Below are 17,622 nucleotides of genomic sequence, written 5' to 3' on the forward strand. Positions count from 1 at the left end.
AATAAAATCATTTAATGATCTGGAAATCAGTTCCATAACATCAAGAAGTTAATGTGCTCACAAGACCTGTAAGATGGTCGTTAGTGAGTTAAGACATCATTTAACAAAGGTTGTGAAGTGTTCATATGCTTTTCAGACTTCAATCTTGAAAGGTAAGCAATTGTTAGTTCTCCCTTAGTTCTGGAAGAACATTTAACCTCTAGTCTCCACAAATGAATAAAAACCTTTGTAACTTGGTGAAAGACTTTGGGAGGTGCGACCACTCTCCCCAGGGACTTGTTTCCTGAGGTTAGCCCATATGGGACCCAAGTCAGTTAGTTAATGGGTACTTCAGGATTTCCCAGCCGGCTCCAGGCCTTGCCCCAGATTCTACCTTGTAATGTTCGTAGTTACCTTGTGTCTCTGCCCAGAATAGGATTTCCTCTGAATTAATTGCGTTTTTGTTATTTAAATTAGTGGCTAGAATAGAGATTGAAGTCTCCCTTTCTAGATACAGTGACACCCCGTACTCGGTGGCTTCAGACCTCATCAAACCCTGTACTCGTCACATTTTGACGAGAGAAAAATGTTTCAGCACTTGGTGCTTGGTTGGGACTTGTGTCACTTGCTAGAAATTGTATGAGTCACGACGCTGCCCCACGAGAGCAAATGCTTCATCACGCAGTCCTCATAGGTTTGGGCACTTGTCACGAGTTCCAGAGCGAATTAACGACGAGTACGGAGGTACCACTGTACTTGAAAACTCATCACTCTCTCTTTGGTCTACCATAAAAGTAACAAAGAGGAAAGTACCTTGATTGTGCTTTGCTTATTTCCTTTATACTGTTGTCTGGCATTTGTGGATATAAGCATTTCAGAGAGAAGACAGGTAGGAAATAATCAAGTATGATAAATTGAATTTTATTATGTATTTCCTTCACCAGGGTTCTCAGTGGAGCTAACATAAATCCATATCCTGGCACATTAAGAGCAGTTTCTTACCTTGTCACCTAGAGTGCTTCTTCAGAAAAGAAGTAGTTATGAAGTAGGGGATGACCATCTACTACTTCAGTCGTAACATTAACCTCTTAAAAAGTCTTATTTTCCTAATAAGCAGCCATTATTTCAAGATTGTGCTAATGTACCTGGATGATTGTAACTCTTCCTTTTTCAGTTTTTTAACAGACAAAAAGTTAAACTACCAGCCCCAAATTGCCCGTAATGGCGGCATTTGCACTCCTCTGGAGCTCTGTGCCACGGTACCCAGATCCCACTTTGAGACACGGGGGAGACAGAATGTAAGGGTGTTGCCAAAAGTCATCCAGCCAGCAGCGGGAGCTGATGTTTCTTAGTAATTAGAATTAGATACTTAATTACCTAGAATTAATAAAAGCTGGTTCAATGATGAATTCAAGCTAAAAATTCAAAAACTAAATAGCATTCTTTTGCTGACAATATCAAGTTCAAAAAATGTGGTGAAACAAAGATTGCATTACCAATAGCATGTGAGATACTTACAGATAAACTTAAAATATGTATATAACCTTGGTAAAGAAAATCAAAGTTTTGGGTATTAAAGATTCACATAAATGTACAAATACAGCATATTCCTAAAAAAAACTAAAATTAGCAGTTGTTTCAAAGTATTGATATAATATAATCCCAGAGAAACTATTTAGTTCCTTAACAGCTAACTAAGTTTTTCTCTTCATTTCAAAACTAAACAGTTGAGAAAATAGAAAAATATTTTGGAAAAATAAAGAGCAGTGTGGGAGGACTAGCTATAAAATGGAAAGAAAAAGTTATTAAAGAAATGTAAACCTGTCAGAAAAATAGATATTGGCGACCAAAGTAAAATAGAGTAGAACAGAGTGTGATAGAAGATAGAATGCCCAGAAATAAAGCCCACTTCGTATATGATAAGGAGGCAAAAATCATCACAAAAAGGAGTATGTAATAAACTATTTGGGATCACATATTAGCAGTTTCAAGAAATAACACAGTTTATATATAAATAACAGCCTATGCTAAAGTAAATTCCAGCTGGCTAAAAGAGTTAAGCGTTAAAACATTGGTTTTGAAAAACATACAGAGTAAAGACTTTAATAAATATTTGGAGAAGAGCAAGATCTCAAGATCTGTGGCATTGGATTATACAAAATTTAAAACTACCATACAACAAGACTACCACAACTAACGTGAGATATGGGAAATATTTGCACCTAATGTGATAAAGATTAAAGTCATTGTTATACAAATAGGAAATAAAAGTTGGCAGTAAGCAAGAAGTGCTATAATAAACAGCAGTACTCCGTATAATACTCACCCTACTAAGAAAAGTTGTAGATTTAAACAATATGGAAGTCCCAGTGCTGTCTCTTCAGTAAATAAAAACAAACTCCTTTTTCCGTCATAATTTTTAACCTTGTGAAGTACTTCATTCACAGGTCATTGTGGATTAGCGGTTTGGCTTTTCATATTGTGAATCATAAAAAGAGGATTCTGGGACTTTATGCCAGGAAAATAATCACAAAGCAGGAAAAAGCCTGTATATGTGCAAAAATGTTTATTGTAACATTATTTATGATACTGAAATCAGGATATGTGGATACACGACCATAGGGAGTTTTATAAACAAATTAAGACTCCCTACATCCTGATATATTTTGTGACAAGTAAAAGCTATTATTTCAGATACTCTGCGAACACAGAAAAATTTTATACCATTCGTTCAACAAATATTTATCAAGAATATGTGCCAAGCAGTGAGCTAGCAGCAGCAAGCAAGACATATGAGGGTTCCTGTGTCATAAAATATAATCACAGGTGAAAAGACCAGAGCTGTGCACACTAAGATGCTGACTATGTAAAAATGGTTTATTGAACACTGAGCGGACAGGGATGAAAGCAGACTTGCTTGTTGGGTTAGCCAGATTGTGGGGCAAGTCTTTTCTTGAGTTTATGTAATATTTTGTGCAATTAAAAAATAAAATCAATAAACCCAAAACCAAGAGTCAGTTTCGTACGCCAAGGTAATATACTAAATCTTAGTGCAAATGGGCTTTAGTTCAGGGCTCTTTCTTTCTCTGCCTTTCTAAATGCGTGGCTACTGTGGTTGCTTTTTAAAGGTTCTCAAAGGACCTACAAATTTGTATAGTGTACATCCATTCACAGATGGGCAGACTTCAGCAGCTCTCAAACATTGGTGGTCTCCTCTCCAGTTACTGGCCTGAAGCCTTTTCTCAAAGTTAAGTAGCCAGTATCTGGGTTTTTCTAAAAATATATATTGCAATTACAAAGCCCTATGCAAGGCATTGCATCTCCACTCTTGAAATACAAAGAGCTATCTTTGTTGCGTTACCACAAAGCCCAGATCTTCAAAGACCAGTCGGCAACTGAGCCTGTTCACAAGTTTTTGAGATAGTTGCAGGTAGAAAATTCAGGTAAAGAATCTCAGAGTCAACACATTCTTCTGGCTTCCCAGAGAAATGTGGAGTGGTCAGCTGTATGCACGTGTAAAAGTCACTCGATAAAGCTGCTTTGATGCCTGAAGTTTCCACCATGAAATGCATTCCTTTGGATTAAGAATTTATATCTCAAAAAATTCCCTAGTAACCCCCCAAAAAATATGCTGAAGCCTACAATTAGACAAAGATAGATTTTAAATCAGTCTATTATAGTTTGATAAGGTTGTCCTTTTACATAATCCTCAATTGAAATACTAATGCCCATGACTTGAAAATGCTCAAGGGAGTGAGTGGCCTAAAGCCCTAAATATTTCCATAACTGCAGTATTTTGGGCACTAAAACTGCTTCGTCATGATATTTTCCAATTAGAACATGCGGTCAAAGAATTTTTGCCATCTTGACTTTCTCCTCTGTCCATTCCTGTTACACGCCCACCAGGCTGGAAGTGGGAATGCCGCCTTAGGAGCTCAGAACTCAAAGAGGAAAAGAGGTGTTTGCGTGTGTTTGAGGAAGTGATCTAAAATAATGGGCATCCCAAGGAGGAAGTGAGTTCCCTGCTCTCCTGTGAGAACTACTGTAGCCCTTGGTGAGCCCTCAGTTTTCCCAGGCCACCAAGGTAACTACATTGCACCATATAAGGTGCTAATATTTTATTTTAGTTTTCAGTTTAATAACCACAAGCCTTTCTTTGTCTTACAATGAATAAAGATGTTGGAAAGCAGTGCAGTCAATCAGAGATTTTCCTCAGTCTGTTAGACTCTAACACTGTACTCTAGATAACTGTGATACTGATTTTATGAAGCATCTGGTCCAATTGGGGAGTAAACATTAGCACAGAGAGGGCAATTAAAGAGCAATTAAATGGTGGCCTGGGTAGCATCCTCTCTAAGTGCCATGGCACTGAGACTGACGCAGATCTCGGCCAGCAAGATCTGCTGTTGAGGTTTCAGTATTTAAACACACATACACACGGACTACAGAAATCCTGTGGAGGAAAAGGGGCTACGTGGCCACTCTCCAAGTTAGAGAGAGACCCCTTAACCCCCGCCTGGACAGGCTTTATTGTTTTTCTAGGCCTCCTACCTCAAAGATGGTCCTCATTTATTATTCATAGGTTTGTTTTGGGCAGTTATCTTTTGCTGACAAAAGAGAGGATGTCACTGAATACATCAAAGGAGGATATTTGCAATGTAAAAGGAGAAATGGTCGAAAAGGCTATGCCCCATACCTGGAGGGTCTAGCCCAGATTTTGTAAAGATAAAAATACTCAGTAAACATTTGCTTCCTCAATTCAGGGTGAGGGAGTTTCAGCAAGAGCAAGTCTCATAGCAGTGTGGGTACAATGCAGGCCTGATTTCCCACTGGAGAACTTATCCATGGACGTGGGTCCTGCCCGCCAACCTCGCTCCCCACTGGCTTTTCCGAGTGGGGGCTGAGCCACATTTCCCACGCTTGGAACGGTTCCCCACAGGAGACTTACATTTCTTCATCTTGCTTTCACGGTGCTAGTGGAATGTTACACCACACATTACTTTAGGGACCCGTTTACACCTGTACTTGCTGTTTTTTATCTTCCCAATCTGAGGGAGGGGGGTGTTGGGATTCCAAGGTCCCTGGCAACTTGTCAGTTTCAGGTACTCCACAGTTCAGCTGTAGTACATCTCTTCTGAATCAAGGCACCCAGAGCTTCCTACCTGGATAACCAGCATACACACTGCAGATCAGAAGTCCCCCTCTAACCTTGTAACCTGTTCCTCCCCAGTGGATGAATTACCTCTAGTGGGTTGTCCCAGCAATAATTTCTTACTGTGATTCCCACTGAGGATACCATACTTCCCTCCATGTGGTAAAATGTTATTTCCAGGTTCAAGGAAAAGTAAGGAGGGGAAATAACAAAAAGGCTTTAACCAAACAATAAGGGGCTGTAACAGGAGAAGACTTTTCTTCTCTTTATGAAGAACTGAAACTTATTTTTAGGATCATTTGGCTCCTAAGAGAGGGTAACCTTCATGGTAGAATGGAAGTGCCCATCAGTGTGACCGCGTTGAAGTTGTATTGCTTGCCAAAAGCACCATGACCAACCTATCACTTCAATTACTTCTAACAGTCTCTGACGTAGTATGTCTTTAATTTGTCTTCAGTCCATGCTCACAAAGATGCTGACAGGTAGTAGAATGAGAAAGAGATTAAGCTACTTTTTTAAAAATTTAAAATACAATGATTGGTTCACTCGATTTACTTATGCAAAATCAGTCTTTGCAGGCCGAGAAATGTGGGTTTCAGTCTGAGCTCTTCATCTCACACTCATCTTGGGCAAATTGCTTAGACCCTAAGACTCATTTTCTTCCTCTCTAAGTTATAAATTATAACTAATACCTGTTTCATGAAGTCATCATAAGGAATAATGATTATATATTTTATATATATAAATGATGGTTTTCCAGTTGTATTGATATTTCCTTAAACAGGGTAAAGATTTCATTCGGTAAATTCCTCTTTTTATTTTTATGTCAAAGGGGGAGAATATGAGAAGTTGAGATGTCAATAAATGGATAAAATGGATAGATTTTATTTTATTCAGTTGATATATAGCTGATAAAAACACAGTGTTCATTTTTAGAAGGAAGCCCTGTTTTTGGCCTCACTGCTAGATAATTTTATGCCATTTTGAAGATAAGTGGTTCTTATTTGTCAGTAACCATTTTTACTGTATTCTGTATTTACATACAATGGGTTGTATATTTGTACCTATCTTTCAATGCAGTTAATTAACCGATTCCCAGTTTTCTTTCAGGTAAATGTTGGAGATATAGTTATAATAAAAGGCAAAGAGTATATACCTGCTGACACTGTACTTCTCTCGTCAAGGTAGAGATACTACTGATGCTCAAACAGTGTAGAGGACGTTTCTCTACCCTGCATTGACCTTGTGATTTCTCCAAGGAAATAAGGAATAAACGAAGACTTTTAAGCCTCTCTATTGATTGTGAATTAAGCATTAAAAAGCTGATTGGATTAAAGGACTTTTCGTGCTTGCCATATAAAATAAATGATAGGGACTATATTCTATAATTCAAAAGTTATAACTACAGTGAAGAGTCTCCTCTCCATCTGGATATGACCAGATCCTTTGTATGGCCCACTAACTCTTGAATGATTTCCTGTCATTTATTTTATATAATATGTGGATTGGGCTCTGCTGATCTGATCGTGCAGGCCTTGTTCATGGCAAATTCCCTTATGATGCATTCGTGTATCCCTTCTAAGTTTTTTGATCTTTGTGGTGCATTGGTACAAGAAAATGAACAATTTCTTTTTTTGTCATTAGATCTTTTGAAATGTCGTGCTCTTCCAACAAAAAAAAATTAAAGTATTTTGCTTTTTTTAAAGTTCTTTCCATTCTTGAATTTAGATAATTTTTGTTTAACTCATGTTTAAGATAGTCTTGAATTAGTATTCAGAACATATGGCACTGTTACCATTTAAAGAATGTGACTTTCAAGTGATTTTAGGTTTAAAAACTATAAAACTAGTCTTAATATAAAACAAGAAAAATGCTTTTAATATTTTAGAGGTTGTTTATCATCATTTCCTTGGACAGTTTTATTTGTAAAATCACATATAAATATGGACATTGTCCTTTTTTCAAAATCTGTTTAATCAGGTCATTATTAAAAGTGATTGGAAATATGACAAATTAGTGGCGTTTAAATGAGCAATTAAGAGTTACCCAGATATTTATAGAAGTAAGTTTATAAGTAGTTGAAGATAACTATAGGTAGTTATATTAACATATTTTTAGCTGAGAGCTCTTTATGCCATTTATTTATAGGTTCTTTTCAGAAAAATTGAAATTATGAGGTTTTTTTAACATTTTACTTATTCTTAGAGAGACGAGAAAGAGAAGGAGAGAAACAACAATGCGTGGCTGCCTCTCGTGTGCCCCCCACTGAGGACCTGGCCTACAACCCAGGCATATGCCCTACCTGGGAATCGAACCTGCGACCCTTTGGTTTGCAGCCCATGCTCAATCCACTGAGCTGCACCAGCCAGGGCGAAACTGGGAGGTTTTTAATTCAACCTTTCTGTTTATAGTTTCCTTTGCTTATAGTTTTATTAAGGTAGGTTTCTAAAACAAGGAAAGGCTTCACGCATGGCAGGGTAGGGATGAGTTTAACAGTAAGTGTATTGTCCTTGCATCAGGTGATACGCGGCGTGAGTGTTAAAGACCGCTCTGCTCACAAAGCAGGAAACCAGGTTTCTTATCTTGGCTTGGCAATTTGGGACAAAATCTTAATCTCTCAGGACTTGAGTTCCTATCTTTTAAAATGAGGAAAATTGATTACTTGAGCAAACTCTCATATTCTTTGATTCTCCTTTTTGTTTAAATTAATAGTGTTTCATTAAATTTTAAGCATGTCTAACCAACAGAACAATGTGCTAAGTAAGAGTTTGAGAAATGTAATGGATAATTGACCGTGGGAATGTCACGTTTGTATAATTAAGTTCAAAATAATAGTAAAACGTTTCAGCAGTTGAAGAAAATATTGATGTTTTCCTGATTAAACATATCATAGAGCCATTATCTTAGAGGGAGACATATATGCTGAGCCATTAATGACAATACTTAAGTTTTGTATACTCAAAAATTGGAAGGGAACTAACTATACTGCCCTAAATTTATATTTATTTCTAAGTTAAAAGTTGTCAAAATATTTTTCATCTGCCTCTGTCCAACCCCAGAAACCTCCATAAAGCTCTGTGCTTGTATATCTTAAACTTCAGAGCGTTTTTACAGGATTTATTTTCTAAACACTAAAAACATTCACTGGTGGCTGTTAGTATTGATAAATCGAAATAGTTTCTGTACCTTAATATGCCATCCACAGTGATTAACGTCCTCCAAAGATTTTTACTTTTAAAAAGATTACCAGACTCCTTGCTTTCTGTAATTTAGTAGGATTCAAAATAAAGTGTAAATGCTTGTGTTAGAAAGATATCTTTGTCCAAGCAGCAAAATACCACCTTTCCATTTTTTCTTTTCTTTTCTTTTTTTCCTGTAAAGGGTTTTTGCATTATTTGGCTCTTTTGAATCTACATTAGACTTAAGAAGTAAGTGAAATTTTGTCATAACTTCACAGAAAGAGGAATTTTGACTTTAAGTCTTATTTTTAGCCATTTTAATGATTAGGTCAAGGTTGGAATACTTAATTCCTAATCTAGTATCTTCACTGTACCTTACTGTTTGCTATCAAAATAAGTACATAGTGATTTTCACCTGCAGTTACCAAAATTTAGCAGTAGCAATAAACAGCTTATAATATTTTAATTCCTAAATGTTTTTAGATTACTCATTAGTAATAGTATATCTTTTTAAGGTAGGTTGAAATTGAAGCATGAATGTGGTTGAAAGTTACTGTGTTTTGTTAATTTTCTTTTTAAAATGAAACAAATTTTATCATATAACAAATAGATACATGGGTTTAGAAAGTACAAAATAGAGTAAAATAACTATAATTCCAATCCAAGCAGGTTCTTGGCATGTCTACTTTATGCCTTTGAAAAATGTCTCCCAGATTCAAAGGATTACCCTCCCAAAATAATGTATTACCTAGACTATTAATTATTAAATAACTCAAAAGGCTGCAATTATGCCTTCTAACTTTCTAAAATCAATGTCTGTGCAGCATGCATTAAAGTTCATATTTATCCAATTAAATTTTTGGAATCAAAATTTTAAATAAAGTTATTTTTTACTGTATATGTAGAGGAAGAGTTAGTATAGTATACTTTGTTTTCCAAAGGCAGTTACCTAAAAAGTAGTCTCCACAATTATTTCTTTTCTTCTAGACAAGTAGTGCACATAGAATAGATAGCGTGAGAATGAGGAATTAGAGAAAGGAAAATCTTTCCGATAAAGTAGCTCTCTATAAAAATATCTTTTTACTTAATAGGGTAAGATGTGCTGTGATTAAACTTTTAAAAAATCAAAAATTCTTACATTAAAAGTTGAAAATTGAACTTAAAAGCCAATTTGTAATCCTTAAATATTCCATGTTTTCTCGTGCCTTTAGACCTGATCAAAATAAATTTTGAAAAAATCGGCATTAGACATTTTTATTAACATGTATTATTTTCTATAATAATTTCCAACTTTCTGTCTCCTTTGTCCATTTGTTTGTTTGTTTTCTTCTGTTATTCATTTTTTCCCCCATTTTAATTATTTTAAACTGGGACCTGTAGGTGGCAGTAGGGGAAATAGTGAAAGTGACCAATGGGGAACACCTCCCAGCAGATCTCATCAGCGTGTCCTCCAGGTTAGACCCGAGTCCTACAGGATGTGTGTGTGGATCCTCACCCTACACCAGAGAACAGTTACACCCAAAGATGGCTGAGTTCCACCTCTCTTCCTTTAAAACACAAACTTTTTTATACTTCTTGGTATTGGACATTCACCAATGTTCTAAAGGCCTCTGATGAACTCAGGGCTTGATGATATTCATCCCTCAAGTGGGCAGATTCCACTCCTATTGTATCAATAGGAGCCCATGAGGCATGCCAGTAAAGGTGGATTTCAATTTCCTGGGCATCGTTAATATATATTCATATTTAACAACATGCCTAAATACCAAGGCCTAATTTAATATCTCTCCAGAATGTTATTTGGAACAATGTTAATAAGCTTTACATGAAACAAAGTTATTGAGAAATGTTTAAGATTTTAAATGCTCATCTTATTCGTATGTTTGAAATCTTCTCTTAAGTTCTAGAGAGTCCCTTCAGCAATCCTGACTGTCATTTGGGCTTGTCTAGGGTTTATGGAGGACCCCCCTGCACAAAGCTCGCTGTTGCACATTTTGTACCGCATGCTTTGGGATCGGTTTTTGTCCCACGTGTAACTAGTGACAAAGTGCATGTTATTATGGTAAATTTCAGCTGTCTGCTAGTGTCTGGGTTGTGATATGCATCTTGTCTCATTTTTCCACTTACTAACCCCAAAGCCTGCTTTGCTTCTCTGACTGGAATTTGTGTTTTGGATGTCGTCATAATTTGCTGAAATATTTATTATCTAGCATGATCCCTTATCTGAGACATCTTGCTGCCTTTTCATAGCACTGTTAAGAGCCCCTTCAGTAACAGCTGTCTTAAGGGATTAAGTATGTTTTGAATTTAGATGCATATTTTATTTGCCCCATTTCAAGTAGAAATCAGCCGTTTAACTGTCTAATTTCCTAGCCATTTAAAGTCCTAAAAAAAGTTGCTTTATGAAAAAAATGTATAAATAGCGTTAGAATGTTATTCTCATTTTAATGTGAGAATGGCTTTGGATATGTAAAGTAACACTTTAATGCACTTTACTGCCAAAATATGGAATCGACATTGTTCATTTAGCATTTGTTTGCCATCATACTTGTATGTTATCAGAGGCTGTGCCTTATTAATCCATAAGCCATTTATGTCTCAAACATATACATAAGTAAATTGCAAATTGGGAGCAATTGCCAGAGCCACATTACTGTTGTGACAGTAATAAAAAATAAAACTTTGAATAATTGATAGGGTGAGAATATAAATATTGAAAACCTCCAGCTGGGAAAAAGTATCAGCTTTTATGGGATTAAAAAAGAAAAAACAGCCCACAGAGTAAATTGAAGAACATGCAAAGTTACTTAAAATGAATCTGTGGTATATTTTATGACCAGGTGGTTTAACACTTTTCACAAATCTTCAGGGCACAAAACTAAGCTACATGCCCGTATCTGAAACTCAGAAGAGTCTGTTTTGCTCATATACAGATTGGAAGTTGATTAGAAAATTCCAGGTGTTCGTAACTTACAAATTTCTTTCCAAAACTTTGAATCCACATGCTGATCCGAGATTACGGTCATAGTTACTTATGTGACGTTTGCCAATTACACTTATATAACCGAGTGCTCACAAGACTGATTTAACTTCAGAATACTTCTCCTTGGATCAGCTTATCCAGTGGGACAGCAAACTCACCTGTCTGTCATTGTACACAAGTCAACTTCGCACATGAAGGGGAGGTTATAGATGGTCCAGGGCCTGGTGCCTGTGGAAAGGGCTGGAGAACATGGAACCCGTCCACCAGCCATCACACACGAAACTTCACTAAAACATCTCCGCTGGGGACCCGTCAAGGCGATATTCTAGGTTCAGGTCAAAGAGCAATATGGCCAAGTTGGCTGGTTTTAGTTTTAGCTTTTGCTGTCACAGAAGTCTCTAAAACAACTTTAAGAAATAGAATAGGAGCGGAAGAGCTAGGGGGAGAAAAGCGTATATCTACTTTTCGCTGCAAAATCTATTCATACAGTTTCTAAAAGTAGCCTTCAACTTAAATATTTTGGTTCCTGCGATCCTATTCATCTTTTCTAGAGGGGTAGTAAATGCAAGTTTTTGGAAGCAGCAATCTGGAATTCTCTAATCAACCACTCTCCTTAACCAAGTTACATGTGTCTATGAGCATGAAGTCTCACTTGCTATTTTTGAGCTGGAGATGAATCTGGACACAAAACGGCCTTGTATTTCAGATACAGTCTGTGTTGTGTCTATATGGAGGAGCAATTTAAGTATAATGTGACAAATTTAATCATTGACTTCATCCTGAAGATCTAGCCTGGCTGTTGGCAGGAACTTGCTTTTAGTTCCTTCTGGCTGAAACGCTGACCTGTTAATTGGCATGCATGGGCTCCGCCTCGCAGCGGTTTGCACTTATGAAAACTGTCAAGAATCTAGGCAACTAAAGCTCGTTTAGACCAAAAGGCTTCAGTGAGTCTGAGCGTTAAATAAGTTATTATTATGCTTTCCTACCCTCATTAAATCCTCTTGCTTTTGAATTTTAAACAACAGTGAGCCCCAGGCCATGTGCTACATTGAAACATCCAACTTAGATGGTGAGACAAACCTGAAAATTAGACAGGTAAGATCTCATACAGGTTTATATAATTGTTGCTGTTTTATTACGTGGAATCAATAGCTTTATTTCTTACTGTCTTGAGTTGAAGTAATTCTATCCAATTGAAGGTATTTTCTCATTTAGCCACCAGGAAGGGGTTTTATAAATTGGTATCGTTGTGTATCATGGAGCACTTAGATTTATTTGCCTGATTAAATATGGTCCTATTTGTAGAGATACTATTTGCAATGTTTTTAATATTTTATGCATAGACAACACTCTGATGGTAATAATAATAGCAGTAATTCTAAGTGCTTTGACATGTGTTAGCTTATTTACTTTTCCTATTCACTTGGCCCAAATGAGTTGGCTTTGCCATAGTTTCCATGGCCAAGCTAAATGTCTCACTGGTCGCTAGGAATAGTTTAGATTTCTATACTTACTTCTCATACCATCCCTAACAGAAAACGACTGTGAGGTTTTTATTTTTAAAGTTTCAAAAGGGCCTTTAAAAAATGTACAGTCATGCACTGCTTAAAGACAGGGACAGTCTGAGAAATGTGTCCGTGGCGATTTCGTTGTGGCGCGAACAGCGTGGAGTGCACTCACACAAACCTACGCGGTGCCCACTGCCCACCTAGACGCTGCTGCCATGCCGCCGGCCCGTGCCGCACGGCACTGTACGAAAGCACACAGGGTTAAATCAAGCACGAGAGTAAATGATGCAGGCAAGAGAGGTAAACACCGAGTGTATGAGGCTGCTGCCAGAATAACACGGCATCCAGCTTCACAGCAAACTTTTGTGTAAGTAACAGGAGTACGCTCTAAATCATAGTAAAAAGTGTAGTAAGTGCATAAACCAGGAACATACTCATTACCAAGTATCATGTACTGTCATAACTGTGCGCCACACTGTACGCGGCTGGCAGCCCGATAGGTTTGTCTGCACCGGCATCACCTCAAACACATCAGTGATGAGTGGCACTGGGACGGTAAGACGGCCGTGATGTCGGTGGGCCGTGGGAGTTTTTCAGCTCTGTGACGGCCTTATGGAACGAACCACTGCCATATATGTCGTCAGTTATTGGTGGGCACATTGCTAAGCAGCACACTGCTGTGTTCTCTTGGGTTCCAGGTAAACGGTGAGAACGACATGTGGGAGTTGGGAGGGAAGGCAAACAGGCCATCACAGAGCACCCGAATGCGGAGTGTCACAGCAAGCAGGGGCCTGTTCCGTGCCAGGCAGCCCTGGTTGGCCAGGCGGAAGGACTGTTTGGAGGTTTCCTTCTCAGTGAACTGAAAGAACAAACTATTCTCTTTGGAGATAGGTTTTATTCATTTTTTAGCCACTTTCTGAGATTCAGCAGACAGATTCACACTGTACTCATTTTTGGAAGCAGTTTTTTAAGAACTGATTTAAAAATATCTTTTTAGACTAGTGTATAGTCTCTTGAATATATTTTAGAACTTTCCAATAGTTGTCCCATTCTTGACTTAAAACCGTGTGTTCCCATGGAGAGGAAGGTATCCCTTAGTTATGGTGCGACAAAAACAGTAGTTGTTGTGTAAGGGAGAGAATTGCTTACAAAATAATAGGATCTCTTAGATCATAGGCCTGGATGGATTCAGAAGTCCCCTCCCTCATGCAATATGTTTAATATAGTCTTTATGTGTTTATCCATTTCTAAACAGGGCTTACCAATTACATCGGATATAAAGGACATTGACAGTTTGATGAGAATTTCTGGCAGAGTCGAGTGTGAAAGTCCAAACAGACATCTCTACGATTTTGTGGGAAACATAAGGCTTGATGGACATGGGTATGCAAAATCGGCCTTCAGGAAAGCACATATTTGCTTTGAAATTCCAACTCTAATGAAAACTCATTATGACATGTTGAGTTCCTGTAATTGGAAAGTAGTGGTTTTTTGCTTTTGAAGAGTTTATATCTAATTCCAATCAATCTACACTACAAATGATGAGGTGACAGCGACTGTATCATACCCAATTGGCTATGTGAGGAACAGTTGGCACATAGGTGCTCTAGATCAAGGGTCCCCAACCCCCAAGTACTGGTCCGTGGCCTGTTGGGAACCAGGCCACACAGCAGGAGGTGAGCAGTGGCAAGCAAACGAAGCATCATCTGTTTTTACAGCCACCCTCTCTTACTTGCATTACCACCTGAGCTCTGCCTGCTGTCAGATCAGCAGCAGAGGCATTAGATTCTCATGGGAGCACAGACCTTACTATGAACTGCGCATGTGAGGGATCCAGGGTGCGTGCTCCTTAGGAGAATCTAATGCCTGATGCCCTGAGGTGGAGCTGGGGCGGTGATGCCAGCCCTGGGAGTGGCTGCAAACACAGATTGTCATTAGCAGAGAGGCTTGACTGCCCAGAGACCATAATAAACCAATTGCTTGCAAACTCGTATCAAAACCCTATCAGTGAGTGGCAAGTAGCAATCAAGCTGCATCTGGCGGCAGGCTTTAAGTCAGAATCCAGCATTTATTTTAGTCCACGCGTGGCCCATCCATTATTTTATTTAACACTCCCATCTACACCTCTTTCCCTCACTGGTCACTTGTCTCAGTCACAGTTTTGGTATAATAATAATAGAAATAAAGTGCACAGTAAATGTAATGCTCTTGAATCATCCCCAGACCATCCTCCCACCCTAATCCGTGGAAAAATTGTCTTCCATGGCACCGGTCCCTGGTGCCAAAAAGGTTGGGGACCACTGCCCTAGACTGTTGTCCAGCAGTGTCCCAAGAACTTCTTGGAAACCTGCTATAGGCCTGAAACCCCTCCCATCTCTGAAGTGCACCCCAAATCTTGAGGCAAACACAGGAGGGTTTCCCTTCCAGATGGGTCTGAAAGCCATAACTTTGTCTATAAAGAATGAGAGTTAGAGTTGCTGTGTTATTTTTTGAAATTACAATACACTGTCTCTTAAGGGTTTACTCATTTAAACGGAAGGCTTCAGGTGATGTTATTACCCCCCTATCTGGGTTGATTTCACTGGGACCAGTGACATCAGTGTATTTCCTGAAAGAATGGCCAAGGCCCAGGCAGCTGCCAGCTCTGGATGCCTCTGTTCCGTTGCAGCCCACCAGCAGTGGAAGCTTCCGTCTCCCTTATCTCCACAGACAAGAGGTTTTGTTGTCTGGAGACTTTTCTTGGCAGGTTGTGTCCTTCTTTCTCCAGAATTTTTTTAAATGTGTGTTTTAATATTTGACTTTTTTTTTTTTTTTTGCTTTTTTCTTATTAAAACAAAATCCTGGTGATCAGAATCCTTGAGCCATTAGATTTTGGGTAGTACACTTCCATCAACACTGTATCTGTTGTTGATACAGTGTACCCTTCTGATGCATGTAAGTTAGTTCAAGTCAACCAACACCCACCATAGTGGATTGCCCTGCGAGAAACCCACAAAAGACCCGGTGTTCAGGTTACATGGAATCGATAGCCTCAGTTTGCTGTCATTTCAATGAAGGGTTGAAGGCTTGGTAGCTACTTACCATTTATGGAAAATACATTCACAGTTCTTGGAGAACCCATCTTCCAATACAATAAAATTAATGTCCTGGAGACTTTAAACACAGTGACTTATCTTTGAAGGAGAGAGGTGCCAATGCAAGTATGTGATGAGATCTAAGTATCTTAACCTTGTGTGCTTTTTGAACCTTTGTTATGCACAAAGCTAATTTTAATTTAAAGGAAGGTTGGGGGAGAGACAGATTTCTTCTCCTCACCACTTCCAAACATCTCAGAATCCTAAATGGACTTAACTAAATCAAGAAAAGCCTTAAATAAGATTTGAAAATTAGCCTCTGAATTCCAAAACATTGCCTACTATTTTGGATTGTGAAATTGTTGGAAATGGCTGATTTGATGTTTAAGGAGAAGCAACTGATGTGCTGTGCTCCAGCTGTTCTTATGTGCGAAAATTACCCCTATTGGTAGAAAAATGATTTTTCTAAAAATACAGTAAATGTGAGAAGGGTTGTTTTAATAACAGAGCCTTTTTCTGGAACTGCATAGTGGCTGTAGAATTCTTGAGCATTTTAGAAAATTTCATTTCTAACGTCAACATAATCTGTCATAGCACTGTTCCACTGGGAGCGGATCAGATTCTTCTTCGAGGTGCTCAGTTGAGGAATACACAGTGGGTCATTGGAATAGTTGTCTACACCGGACATGACACCAAGCTGATGCAGGTGAGGTTTTTATCTGTGAAAACCTCTCGGACTTAAAACTTTTGAAAATGTGCCATTTGTTAGCTTTCGGTTCAGCGGTGCCAAGTGTCTCGAACCGTCTTACAGACTCCTGAGCCCCACTCTGTCCATCCAGAACCTCGTTCTCTGGTGAGTACGCTGTGCAGCAGCTCCCTGCGGCCGGAGCGTTGGAGAGCTGCAGCGGAGCTCGCCCGGGGCACGCACTCTCAGTGGTCCGTGTATCGGTCCACTTACTAACCACTGCGGTGATGGCACACATCGTCTGGGTGATGACGAGTGCTCTGCACTGAAGTATTTGTCTTATAATTGTATTTTAATATGAAGGGTCAAATTTTAGAACTTACTTTCGGTTTCTTGTAAAATTAAGAGAAAAACTTGTAAAGCAAATGTTGACCATTGCTTCATAGCACTTTTGTGTTAGGCCATTTTTAATCAGCCTTAACCCTGGCCACTTGCAATGTTTACACACGCTCGTGGGTGCTTCTTCTCTACAGTATGGTATCGTCAGTATTAGGCGTTTGCATGGGTGTGGGAAAGTCAGTTTTAAGATACTATATTAAAATCTGCTCTAAGGGCTGATTGGTAATTCTGTACATCGTAAAGGCACGAAGATGTACTCACCGGGCAAGCAGGACTGCTATTAATGATTCCACCCCTAATCATTCTGTAAATTCTATATTGACTCTGTATTTGATATTGATTATGACAGATTTAATTTTGTGTCCTCTGGATGCCATGGTTAGCAAAACTCCAGCATAATCATTTTTATCATTAAATGCATCTGAGGAAACTTGTCTCTGTTATTCTTTATAGCCAGGATGGCTTACATGGCTGCTGTGTTCAGTCAAAACAATTACTGAATGCCACCAAAAATCTGGGACTCAGGGATCCTTTAAAATGTTGCCTTCATACTTTGGAATTTCCAGGCTGTGGGTTCACAGGCTACCTTCTCTGCCTCTCTTCCTAAGCAGAGATGCAAGCAGGGTGCTTCTCCTCTACCCAGTTTACTTAAGTAGTCCAGTA

The 17,622-nt window shown here is 38.6% G+C and overlaps 1 protein-coding gene across 7 annotated transcripts in view; it reads left to right on the forward strand.

The window, feature by feature from the left end:
• Window positions 1–17,622, forward strand: part of ATP8A1 (ATPase phospholipid transporting 8A1) — a 211,340-nt gene that overhangs the window by 51,593 nt on the left and 142,125 nt on the right. For 4 of the 7 annotated variants that reach the window (XM_071221301.1, XM_024573893.3, XM_045182652.2 and 1 more), the window contains exons 7-10: window positions 6,242–6,315; window positions 12,319–12,388; window positions 14,057–14,184; window positions 16,470–16,581. In XM_071221301.1, the coding sequence (XP_071077402.1) occupies window positions 6,242–6,315; window positions 12,319–12,388; window positions 14,057–14,184; window positions 16,470–16,581 (384 nt within the window). Of the gene's footprint in view, window positions 1–6,241; window positions 6,316–9,690; window positions 9,765–12,318; window positions 12,389–14,056; window positions 14,185–16,469; window positions 16,582–17,622 lie in introns of all 7 variants that reach the window. The other 3 variants (XM_024573897.3, XM_045182653.2, XM_071221302.1) reach the window with 1 other exon arrangement.

The sequence above is a fragment of the Desmodus rotundus genome, chromosome 4, assembly GCF_022682495.2.
Source record: "Desmodus rotundus isolate HL8 chromosome 4, HLdesRot8A.1, whole genome shotgun sequence".
In the NCBI taxonomy this organism is placed as follows: Eukaryota; Metazoa; Chordata; class Mammalia; order Chiroptera; family Phyllostomidae; genus Desmodus; species Desmodus rotundus.